The sequence below is a fragment of the Cherax quadricarinatus genome, chromosome 26 (assembly GCF_038502225.1).
Source record: "Cherax quadricarinatus isolate ZL_2023a chromosome 26, ASM3850222v1, whole genome shotgun sequence".
Lineage (NCBI taxonomy): Eukaryota > Metazoa > Arthropoda > Malacostraca > Decapoda > Parastacidae > Cherax > Cherax quadricarinatus.
Window position 1 is genome coordinate 6962961 of NC_091317.1, and position 13413 is coordinate 6976373.

General features: G+C 41.0%; 1 protein-coding gene across 2 annotated transcripts in view; it reads right to left on the minus strand.

The window, feature by feature from the left end:
* The window catches only part of LOC128691609 (rho GTPase-activating protein 18-like), a gene marked incomplete at its 3' end in the record, with an annotated part of 515474 nt that overhangs the window by 27912 nt on the left and 474149 nt on the right, over window positions 1-13413 (minus strand). For both annotated transcript variants that reach the window (XM_070088766.1, XM_070088767.1), the window contains 3 exon segments: window positions 2115-2357; window positions 3071-3195; window positions 9569-9777. In XM_070088766.1, coding sequence (XP_069944867.1) covers window positions 2115-2357; window positions 3071-3195; window positions 9569-9777 — 577 coding nt within the window.

Below are 13413 nucleotides of genomic sequence, written 5' to 3' on the forward strand. Positions count from 1 at the left end.
TTAGGTAAGCATTTTAAATTAGGTTTAGTGAAGTGTAAATCATCTGAATATACTGTGTCAATCAATACACAAGGTAATTTTTTCAAAAAATCAATTTATTCAAGACAATTAGTTTTTTGTTTTTCTCCAAGGGGAAGTGGAACAGAATTCTTCCTCCGTACGCCATGCGTGTCATAAGAGGCAACTAAAATGCTGGAAGGAAGGTGCTAGTAACCACATCTCCTGTATAAATTACTGAAGTTAAAAAGAGAAACATGTTTTTCTTTTTAGGTCACCCTGCTTCGGCAGGATGCAGCCGGTGTATTGAAAGAACGAGAGAAAGAATTAAATTTTTTTGACCAACTTTAACACACCAGCCATTTCCCACCTAGGTAAGGTGACTTGTATATGAGAATTAACACATTCATCATCACCCATTCAATCAGAAGTGTGCTGACATCACAGTTCAGATGACCTTCCAAACTATAATATCCTTGCCCCTCCTTTAGAGTGCAGGCACTGCATTTCTCACTTCCAAGACTCAAGTCTGCCTAACCAGTTTACCTTCTTAAATGTTACCTTGCTCACACTCCAACAGCACTTCAAGCCTTATATATAAAACACTTGCCTCCACTCTAATGCACTCGCACAAGCCTCTTGATTATTTTAGCCCTAGCACTCAAAATCTCTACCCACCCCTCTCCTACCCTTCCTACTATGACCCTCACCCCTCCTCCTTTCCACCTTAGATTTATATACTTTTAGCCATCCCATTCTGCTCCATCCTCACTAAATGCCCAAACTACCTCATCAACCCTTCCTCAGTCCTCTAGAGTAATACTTTTGGTGACCCCACATCTAATCTCCAAGCTCAAAATATTCTTTATAATATTCACACCACGCACTGCCCTTAAACACATCATCTCCACTGCCTTCAACCTCTTTGCTGTGACACTGAAAACCAGTTTCACACATATAACAGTGTTTGTACCACTATACTCAAGTACGTTCTCCTTCTTTGCCTTTATGGATAAGGTTCTTCGTCTCTACAGGTGCCTCAGTGCACCATCCACCCTTTTTATTCCCATCATGAGTTTATGGCTCACGTCATGTTTCATAGACCCATCTACAAACAACTCCATTCACAAATATCTAAACACACTTCCTCCATACTCCTTCCCTCCAATTTGATACCCAATTTCTCAATGCCTAGATTTTTTGTTACTCTCATTACCTTGCTTTTTTTCTAGGTTTACCTTTGATTTCCATCTTTTGCATACTTTCCCAGTATTTTCTGTGAATAAAAGTGTACGTATTTTTTTTTTTCAACAAACCGGCCGTATCCCACGGCCGGTTTGAATCTCCCAAAAGATTCATGTCATGGGCAAAAAGGCAATTGTGACAGCTCTCACTTTATACCACATTTGTTATCTTTTAATACTACACCTCTCTCCAACACCTGAATGTTCACATTTTTCACAACCCGATCTATAAATGTTAAAACAACCATGGTGACATCACACATTCCTTCTAAAGCCAACTTTACTAGAAAATAATCCCCCCTCTCCTACTTGTATCCAAGAGTGAGTCTGGGAGCAGGTTTATGTCTCTATGAGACTCTCAAGAGGCACTCCAAACACACCACATATGATACCATGATAGCTACTCATCACAGGTGTCCTGTGACTCGGTTGGCAGTGCACTCAGTTCACCTACTGAGTGTTCAATCCCTGAATTGGGTGGAAACGATGGGCATTTCCTTACACCTGCTGCCCCTCTTCACCTAGCAGTAAGTAGGTACCTGGGTGTTAGTCAACTGTTGTAAATTGCATCCTGGGGGGTGGTAGTATACTTCAGAAAGGGCTGGACTTTGAAATGAGCTGAGGTAGGATAACAGCCCTTAGCCTGCAAAATTGATTTGTGTATAAAAAAAAAGTGATAAACAAAACTTTGGTGGGAGATAGCAATATAGTAAAAAAAAAACAAATCATATATGTTGAAGAGCATACTGGTGTCTTAAATAGAATTAGTACACTAATTAATATAGCAGGATGTTAGTTATGTCTATGCTAAGCAATGATTACATTTAAATGTTGAAAAAAGTACAGGTGTTCACCCTCAAATCCATTACTTACTGGGAATTCATCATCATATTTCTGGTACAATACTTTAAAGCCCAGGTCAGTTGCTGAGCTGGAGCGAGGTCTGTTCTCTCTGTTCTCCCTATTTTCTATGTTCTCCCTGTTTTCTCTGTTCTCCCTGTTTTCTCTGTTCTCCCTGCTGTCTCTGTTTTCTCGAATGTCGCGATGATCACGAACTTCTCTAGGATGGCTGACTGAATATGTCTTTCTCAGTTCTGTTGATGTCCGACGAGAGTCCTAGTAAAGAACGTTAAGATTAGATTTCTACATTATTCTCCTGATGTTTGCTTCGTCTCTAATCTCACACTCAAAATGTATTTAGAAAATTTACTAGACAAAGTTTACTCTATACACTCTTATTCTAGGAAGTAATAAATAGGTTAGTAGATCTGAGCCAAGGACCATTGTATTTCCAGCATGTTATCCCCTTTATCACTACCTATTAATAATAATATCACTGCTTATTTGGAATAAAAAGTCACAATACTGTGGCTGGAACACTACAAATAACTTAAAACTGAATATGAAAACTGGATGACATTTAGGTCTGCTGTACATTTTTTAATGGTTTAGGATGAAAAAAAAATGTCTGGGTTTTATTTCCAAGACATATATTGGTCAATTGTTTATTACTTTTATTGAAATCGTTAACTTTGCACATAATATGCATTACAAATTATGTACACAAAAAATGCTTGAGTTGGGTAAACTTTTACAAGTTGGTCCCTGCATGGGAGTGCCTTGATGATGATAGTGAGGAATCTTGATCAAAGAAATTGGAGCTACTCTCCCCTTACCTTGATCAAATCTACCATTCCCTAGGTGTGGTATGACCACTACAGGTGTAGCACTTCCCCCATAAATATAATAAATTACAAACAGAAAATTACTAATGATTAAAATTTCATGATAAATATGGTGAAATTTTGCATTAGTTGGAAAGTACAGACCGTGACAGAGTTCAGATCTTGAGTGGTGTGTGAAATGTTGGAATCGAGGGAAGGCCTTTTCTCCTTACAGCGGGCATGGGGTATGTGGACAGTTCCAATGTAGCGGTAGTTGAGCACCTGCACCTCTGTCATCATAGGATATAGTGAATCAGCATTATGGAATAAAAATAAAAATAATGAACACTGAACACTTATCATTGTTAAGTAAAAACTCACAAGGAGACAAACTGAAAAAGTTGGTGTGTATATTTCTACCCCCAACTGGAGCTGTTTTCAGTGGATGAAGAGGCTCCAGGTGAGGGTTAAAATATACACACCAACTGTATTTTCTAACAAGTTGTACAAGAATGGTATACAATACTGACAAAATGAAATTAAGACATGTGTGAAACATCTGGGTATCTTTATTGTAGACGTTTCACCATCCAGTGGCTTTATCAATACAAATTCCAGGACATAACTTGAAGACAGTAGAACTATATACAGAAGACGAGGTAATCAGTCCCTCAACCTTGGAGTTTGTGTGAAGAGCACTGTAGTCATGGAGATTCTGAAGCAGAAGCAAGGAGCCTGGCATTTTTATACTAACGTCAGGTGGAAAGGGGACGTGTAGCAGACGAGGGCATAGTCACCGGTAGGCAGGATTCCCCAGTGGAAGTAGGTCCTACCCAAAGAGATGGGTTAGTTGTAGTAGCAGTTGTCGTAGTCATGAAGGTTATGTACATGTCCTCAGGCTCCTTGCTTCTGCTGCAGAATCTCCATGACTATGGTGCTCTTCGCATCAACTCCAAGGTTGAGGGACTGATTACCTTGTCTTCTGTATATAGTTCTACTGTCAAGTTATGTCCTGGAATATGTATTGATAAAGCCACTGTATGGCAAAACGTCTACAGTAAAGATACCCATATGTTGCACATGTGTCTTAATTTCATACCTTTGAAGAATTTTGAGAGTATGTCTACTCTCTGAGCCCGGCCATGGGCCAGGCTCGTCTAGTGCTCGCCTGGTCAACCAGGCTGTTGCTGCTGGAGGCCTGCTGCCCCACATATCCATCACAGCCTGGTTGATCTGGCACCTGGTGAAGATACTTGTCTAGTTTCCTCTTGAAGGCTTCAACACTTGTTCCAGCAGTGTTTCTGATATCTTCTGGTAAGATGTTGAAAAGTCTGGGACCCCGGATGTTGATACCGTGTTCCCTTATTGTCCCCACTGCACCCCTGCTCCTCACTGGGTTTATTTTACACTTCCTCCCATATCTCTCTCTCCAGTATGTTGTTATGGCAGTGTGCAGATTTGGGACCAAGCCCTCAAGTACCTTCCAGGTACTGTATATATTATCATGTACCTCTCTCTCCTCCACTCCAGTGAGTACATGTTCAAGACTTGCAGGCATTCCCAGTAGTTTAGGTGCTTTACTAGCTCAATGTGAGCCGTAAATGATCTCTGTATTTGTTCCAGCTCCGATATTTCTCCTGCCCTGAATGGGGGCCATCAGCACTGAGCAATATTCTAAGTGAGGAAGCACTAGCGATTTGAAGAGTGTCACCATCAGCATTGTTTCTCTTGTTTTGAAAGTTCTCAATATCCACCCAGTCATCTTCCTGGCTGTCGTGATCTTTGTCTTGTTATGGTCTTTAAAAGAAAGGTCCGCTGACATAATTATTCCTAGGTCTTTTACGTGTTCCTTATGTTCTATTTGGTGACCCTCTTGAGTTTTGTATATAGTGCTCCTTTTGAGTTCTTCATTCTTTCCATACCTAAGCAGCTGGAACTTATCACCATTGAACGTCATGTTGTTTTCCACTGCCCACTGGAAAACCCTGTTTATGTCTTCCTGTACTTTTTCAGTGTCCTCTACCATACTGACTTTCATGCTTATTTTAGTGTCATCTGCAAATGATGATACAAAAGTGTGCCGGGTGTTTTTGACTATGTCTGCTATGAGGATGAGGAACAGCAGAAGTGCCAGGACAGTGCCTTGGGGCACTGAGCTTTTGACCTCGCTGATGCTGGATCTTGTCCTGTTCACTACTACTTTTTGTGTTCTGTGTGTTAGGAAACCGAAAATCCATCTGCCTACCTTCCCTGTAATGCCCATGGCCTTCATTTTGTGCGCTATCGCATTTGTCAAATGCCTTTGCAAAATCTGTGTAAATCACATCTGCATTTTGGTCGTGTTCCAGTGCCTCCGTAATTCTGTCATAATGGTTCAGCAGCTGTGACAGACATGATTGTCCTGCTCTAAAACCATGCTGGTTCGGGTTATGTTGGTTGTGCTGGTCCATGAAATTTGTAACCTGCCGTCTCATCAATTTTTCAAAGATTTTTATGATGTGAGAGGTTAGGGCTACTGGTCTGTAATTTTTAGCTAGTGCTCTACTACCCCCCTTGTGCAAAGGAGCTATGTCTGCACTCTTTAAGGCCTCCGGTATTTCACCTGTATCTAAGCTCTTTCTCCAAAGAATACTGAGGGCTCGTGCTAGTGGTACTTTGCACTTCTTTATAAATAGAGCATTCCATGAATCTGGTCCAGGTGCTGAGTGAGTGGGCATGTTTTCTATTTCTTTTTCGAAAACTATGGGATTTGTACTAATGTCAGTTAGTTGGTCTGTGCGGCCTTCTACTGGAGTGAAAAATATTTCTGCATTTTCTACCTTGCTGTCACTTAGCCCTTTCAGGGTCGACAGGCCCTCTCAGAGACTTGTTTTCAGGGTCGGCCAAATTTCAAAAAAAAAAAAAATTATTTTTTCTTATGAAAAGATAGAGAATCTTTTTTTCAGTCATAATGACACCAAAAGTATGAAATTTGATGGAAAACTTATGGAATTATGCTCTCACAAAGTTAGCGGTCTCGATGATGTTTACGCATCGGCTATTTTGCCCACTTTGAGCCCTATTTTCGGCCAATTTAGTGTACTTGTCGACAAAAATCATAACTATTTCGCTAGAACTCCATTTTTTCTATCGAATGAGTACAAGAAACCACCCATTTACCGATTTCAACTATCTAATACAGTGGTCAGAATTTAGCAATTTTGCCAATTTCACACAAATTTCAAAAGATGCCAATTTCCGAATAGGGTCCAGAATAAACAAGAAAGACATTCCTGGCACTAAAATAACATTTCCTCTGTTTATTAGACACGTCCCCATGCCCCTCTTACATTCTTTTACTTTCCACTTTGAATTTTTATTCTCACAAAAAAATAGAAGATTTACTGTTATGCAGACTACTGCATTGGTGTAGAAATGGTATAAATAATATCAGCGCACTTGTGAAAGAATATAAGACCCACCAGTTGACGTGTATTGGACGCATAGCATGATTTATTTACTTTTGAACTTTGGTAAAAATCGAACATTTCTGCTACTTTGAGCTCAATTTCAAGGTACTTTTCTTTGCAAAACCAGTCAAAATCATCTCTATTTCTGTAATATGTCTTCTATTCTATAAAATGAGACCAGGAAAACTAGAATACAACAGTAAATACCATACGAAAATGCAGTGCAAAGTCGCTGTTTTAATCCAAAAACACGGTCAACTTTTTTTTTTCTCATTACACACTGTGTGCTGCAGGATTTTTTTTATACCATGCACACTGACCACATAGACCCATTCTGTCATATGTAGGCCTACCAGCTTTCTGTTATTAGATTTGAGGGCGCTAGAATTTAGGCGTACTAGTACATGTACATCAAAAACCCTGGCTCGTAAGCCATACTAGTACCGCCGAAACCCTGAAAGGGTTAGTGGGTTGCTGAACACCGACTCATACTGTTCTTTTAGGATTTCACTCATTTCCTCTTCATTGTCAGTATATGAGTCTCCTCTCAGTAGTGGTCCAATTCTACAGGTAGTTCTTAGCTTGAATTTTGCATAGGAATAGAAATATTTTGGGTTTCTTGCAATATCCTGTATGACCTTTTATTCCCTTTGTACTTCTTCTGTGAGGTATGACATCCTAAGTTTTTGCTCTAATTCAGTGATCTCTCTGCTAAGTCTATCTTTCCTTTCATGTATTTTCTAATGTTGTTTCTATGTGGGCTGTTATTTAGCATGAAATAAGGTGTTTATCTTAAATATACAAGAAGCAGAATTGCCATATACAGTGGTACCTTGACTTGTGAGTTTAATACATTCTGTGACTGAGCTTGTAACTCAATTTGCTCATATATCAAATCAATTTTCCTCATTGACATTAAGTGAAATGTGATTAATCCATTCCAGGCCCCCCCCCACAAAAAAAAAAACAGTTTTTTTGTTGCGGGTTTTTATGTAAGAAAAATGCATTTATAAATTAGAAATTATTTTTGCCTTTTTCACCAGGTCCCAGCAATGTTTTAGAAATGCTGGAGTATATATGAAACTCCTTGAAGCAGAGTGTAAAATGAGTGTCACTCCAGTGCTGACAATGCAGCAGTGGAGTGACATTTGAAGATCGTGCACTGCCTTGGCTTTATTTTTCACTGTTACACATAAACATGTCTGTATCTGTTTGTTTCTGTCTATTTGTCTAGTTCTGTCTATGTTTATCTCTGTCTCTGCTTATCTTTCTGTGTGCCTGTGTTTCTGTCCTCTTGTCTCTGTCTCAGAGAGAGAGCCGCTCATGAACCAACAGGCATTGCACAAGATGCAGAGTCGACGGCACTTCTAATTCCTGAACAAGGCATAATAAGCATGACTTGCTAGTCATGCTTATTATGCCTTATACCTACAAGCATAGTATAGCACTTTGTTTGGATTTTTTGGTTATCCTAGGTAATTTACATTTTGCATAACTGTATTTATGTGTACCTGTGTGAAAGAGACAGAGATAGACAGAGGCAGATATAGACAGAGGCAGACAGAGACAGACAGAAGGGGAAAAAGACAGCCAAAGCAAATAAGCCAGCCAGCTGGCCACCCAACCAGCCGGCCTGCCGAACATGTATTACACATGTTCCAGAATTGTTTTTCTTTGTACTTAGGGCATACATTATAGAACATTCTGGCAGGATGACACCACCAGTGGTATCAAAATTGAGAGGATGTTATACACTGGTTATTATCGAGGTTTTTGATGTTTCCTCAGTATCTCCTGTGAATGGCTGTGTATCTGAAGCTCACTCGTAGCTCGAATTTTGCTTGCAACTCGAAGCAAAAAATTGACCGAGTGACGGCTCGTAACTCAGAAAACTCGTAAGTTGGGGCACTCGTAAGTCAAGGTACCACTGTACATATTTTAGCTGTATTACATCCATTCCTACTGTCAAACCAGAGTGCCTGTCATACCCTATGCACTACATGACCCTTACATGTTTAGCCCTTGCCAATGAATAATAATATAATACTCCTTGGGGAAGTGGAGAACTATCCTTTTTCTGTAAGCCATGCATGTCTAATATGCCAGGAACAAGGGGTTAGTAACCCCTTCTCCTGTATAAATTACTACAGGTACACATCCCTTTATGCGAAATTCTGAAATTCGAAAATTTCCGAAAAGCGAAGTTTTTTCGTGGAGTGTCAGTCATCTCCGTGTTGGGTCATGCCGCCACGTGGTGGCATTGAGAATCATTCTGAAATTCAAAAGTCTGAAATTTGAAACAATACAGACCCCAAGGGTTTTGGATAAAGGGATGTACACCTGTAAATGTTAAAAGAAGGCAAATTTTGTTTCTTTTTTTGGGTCACCTTGTCTGGGTGGGAGATTTCTGGTGTGTTAAAAACATATATTGCTTTTTCTTCATTACTCACTATAGAAAATTCATGAGAAATGCCATGACTCTTTGAACATGTCAGCTCCTCTTCCTTTGATCAAACCTGATTATCTCCCATTTCCATTGCACTATATGACTTATGGGTTTGGTGCTTCCCCATGAACTTACCATAATAAAAAAAAAAAAAATTAACCAGCTAACAACTTATGAATTCAAGGTAGAATTGCAACACTAAGCCCCTTATGGATTTAGCACTTTCACTAAATAATAATAATAATAATAATAATAATAATAGGTAGTAGGTTGGTAGACAGCAACCGCCCAGGGAGGTACTACCGTCCTGCCAAGTGAGTGTAAAACGAAAGCCTGTAATTGTTTTACATGATGGTAGGATTGCTGGTGTCCTTTTTTCTGTCTCATGAACATGCAAGATTTCAGGTACGTCTTGCTACTTCTACTTACACTTAGGTCACACTACACATACATGTACAAGCACATATATACACACCCCTCTGGGTTTTCTTCTATTTTCTTTCTAGTTCTTATTCTTGTTTATTTCCTCTTATCTCCATGGGGAAGTGGAACAGAATTCTTCCTCCGTAAGCCATGCGTGTTGTAAGAGGCGACTAAAATGCCGGGAGCAAGGGGCTAGTAACCTCTTCTCCTGTATATATTACTAAATGTAAAAGGAGAAACTTTCGTTTTTCCTTTTGGGCCACCCCGCCTCGGTGGGATACGGCCGGTGTGTTGAAAGAAAGAATAATAATAATAATAATAATAAAAACTTGGAAGGCCACTAACCATGGTCGTCTGGTATAGTCTTGGGGTAGAACTCATAGAGTCCTTGTTTGGAGGAGTGGAAGCTCTTTACGTCCCTGGCGATGTCCCTGGCATAGGACCTCTGACGTCTGAGTTCCTTGTTCTTACTGGGCTCCACCACCAGCTTGGGCAGCATGTCCAGTGATGGTGCCCGGTACAGGCGTGAAGGGTCGTCCACCCACCTCTGCTGCCTGTCGTCACAATATCATTATAAACAGGAGCATGCATCATTATAAACAAGAACAAGGGACCATTATAAACAAGAACAAGGGACCATTATAAACAAGAGCAAGGAACCATTATAACCAAAAAGAAAGCTAGCATCAGGTAGGGTAGGCTCCAAAACCTGGTGGTCCCTTGTCAAGGACAGACAAGGTTATCTGCCTGATGAACTCATTCCACCTCTAAATCGACAGGATGAGACCACCTCTACTAGTAGTCAAGGGAAAGCGGACCTCTTTGCCGAACACTTTGCTACCAAAATGCAAGTTCCTGATCCAGCAAGGGATCCCCCTTGGCTAGCTGCAAGAACTCTGTCAAAACTGTCAGTGGAGATAAAACATCTCAATTACTGGGAGCGCTTGAGGTTCCTAAACCTGTATTCCCTGGAATGCAGGCGGAAGAGATACATGATTATATACACCTGGAAAATCCTAAAGGGACTAGTACCGAACTTGCACACGAAAATCACTCACTACGAAAGCAAAAGACTTGGCAGACGATGCAACATCCCCCCAATGAAAAGCAAGGGTGTCACTAGCATGTTAAGAGACCATACAATAAGTGTCAGGGGCCCGAGACTGTTCAACTGCCTCCCAGCATACATAAGGGGGATTACCAACAGACCCCTGGCAGTCTTCAAGCTGGCACTGGACAAGCACCTAAAGTCGGTTCCTGACCAGCCGGGCTGTGGCGCGTACGTTGATTTGCATGCAGCCAGCAGTAACAGCCTGGTTGATCAGGCTCTGATCCACCAGGAGGCCTGGTCACAGACCGGGCCGCGGGGGCGTTGACCCCCGGAACTCTCTCCAGGTAAACTCCAGGCGACAATAAGGCAGGAGGAGGTGCATTTCCTTCTTAAATCGCTTGACCAAGGAAAGGCTGTGGGCCCTGACAAGTTGAGCCCAAGATTGCTGAGATGTGCAGACCAGCTAGCAGCACCTCTAACTCGCATCTTTCAGCACTGCCTAGTACAGTGTAAATGGCCCTCTCTATGGAAAGAGGCAAATGTAGTCCCTGTTCACAAAAAGAAGATCAGAGCAGAAATCAGCAACTACAGACCAGTGTCACTCCTGTCAATCACTGGTAAGATCCTTGAGACAATAATCTCAAGACAAATGACAGAGTTTTTTGACTACCACTCGCTACTTTGTGATCGTCAATATGGCTTCAGGAAAGGTTACTCTGCTGCTGATCTGTTGTTAAACCTCTCCACTAAGTGGCACCAGTCACTGGATGAATCCAAAGTCAGCTGTGTGGTAGCACTGGACATTGCTGGTGCTTTCGACCAGGTGTGGCACCAGGGCCTCTTAGCAAAACTTCAGCACTGGGAATTGCAGGCTCTACGCTATGTCTCCTCAGTGATTACCTTCATGGTAGATCTCTAAGTGTAGTTCTCAATGGAACGGAATCAGCAAGACATCCTATTGGGGCAAGTGTTCCACAAGGAAGCGTGCTGGGACCATTGTTATGGAATGTCTACTTCAACGACCTTCTTCATCTCATCCCAGAATCCCATGCATATGCAGATGACTGTACACTGACATTCACTTATCCAAGAGAAGAAATGCCAGCTGTTCTAAGCTACATCAATCACCAGCTGAGAGCTATATCAGCTTGGGGAAATAGATGGCAAGTAACATTTGCACCTGAGAAAACGCAAATGATGATGGTCTCTAGGCACCATGATGGTAATGCTGGTGCAGTAATAAGGATGAATGGGAGAGTGTTGGCACCTGGAGAAGTTGATATCCCTGGGGTGAAATTTGACTCCAAAGTAACCATGAAGAACCATGTTGTAAATCTTGCAAACAAGGCAGCCAGGAAGCTTACAGCACTTCGTCGTATCTCGCATCTGCTTGACAGTAGGGGTTGCAAGATTCTGTATGAGGCACAAGTACGCTCACACCTTGAGTATGCTCCACTTTCTTGGTTTGCCTGCCCCCCCCCCCTCTCATCTGCGACTACTTGACAGAGTAGAGAACAGAGCAAGACGTCTCATCTCTCGCCTGGACCCACCCTGGATAGATCTGTCATTTCAGCAGAGCCTTCAACACAAGAGGGATGTGGGTGGCCTTACTGTTATGTACAAGGCCAATATTGTCAAAGTACCACACTTGAATCCACTTCGAGGACAGCGTGAAACAAGCTTTTATGCCACAAGATGGGCAGAAAGCAGCAACTTCACTCTGGCTGTACCCTTCTCCAGAACATCACTCCATCTGAGATCATATATACCCAGGATGACTCGAGTCTGGAACACATTCGTACAGCATAATGATGTCAATGAGATAAAGTCAGTTGATCATATGAAAATGCTGGCCCACAGATGGCTCCAAGTTCGTGCTGTTTCCTACTTGTATGTCTCATAACAATAAAAATGCTTTCAAATGAGCTGATGTAGGTAACAGCTCTTAGCTTGCCAATAAAGTTAGTAATCCTTAACTTGTAAATAGCTTGCCAATAAAGTTAGGAATCCTTAACCTGTAAATAGCTTGTCAATAAAGCTAGGGATCCCTAACCTAACCTTGTCAAACCCTGTGTAAAAAAAAAAAAAAAAGGAATAAGGAACCATTATAAACAAGAATAAGGCACCATTATAAACAAGAACAGTGTTCTATTATAAGAACAATGCACCATTATCAACAAGAATAGTACCTCACCATTATAAACAAGAACACAAGAATGAAGGAACGCTGCAGCAGGTTTACTGGTCCATGCTAGGCAGGTCTGGCTCACGCCCACCCCAAGTGCCGTCCATCATACATTTAATTAAAGCTATCTAAGGTTCTCGTCTCAATGACGGACACTCCCAAGGAGTTTGTTCCACAAATCTATTGCCCAACTGGTACTCCACTATATCCTTTCTAAAACTAAATTTATCTAATTTAAATCCATAGCTGCGAGTCTTGTGTTTTTTTTAAGAATTTTATTTTTAACAAGCTGTTTATATCCCCTGTATTTATTCCTGTTTTCCACTTTTACACTTTAATCACATCCCCCCCCTCCTAAAACGAAATGCTGTCTGGTTTTAATTCTCCTTTGTGTCCTATAGGTCTTCAGATTATTGTATGTACAATGCATTAATTATGAAAAAAAGTATTTGTATTTTGCATACGAGAATAATGATACAATGATACAGTGACCAAAACAGTTAACCCAACAAGAGCATATCCTTTTGAGAGAGGTGCCTTATCTCAGGTGCCTTAACAGTCTTAATGATCCTCATTTAATCGATAGGCTTTAACCCTCATTAACTACCCACCCATGCAGCCTTAATGACCCTCGTTTAGACAACAGGTTCATGGATGCTAGCGGCTTTCTGCTTGACAAATTTTGTTACATGTAAACTACACACTGTAATGTACAAAGAAATAAAGGATTTGATTTGATTTATTGAGCCTCGTTAACCTACCAAGTACAGTAGCTACTTCCAGCAGGAACACCTTAAAGGTGCTCAAAGACACTTGATCCAAGGAACTGGAAGTACCTTCTTCCTTGGTTCAAACCTGATTGTTTCCCATTTCCCAAGGGCTACATATATGATCCCTACATATTTAGTGCTTCCCGATAATAAGAAAGCTTCCTATTCTTCAAGAGCCGTTAGG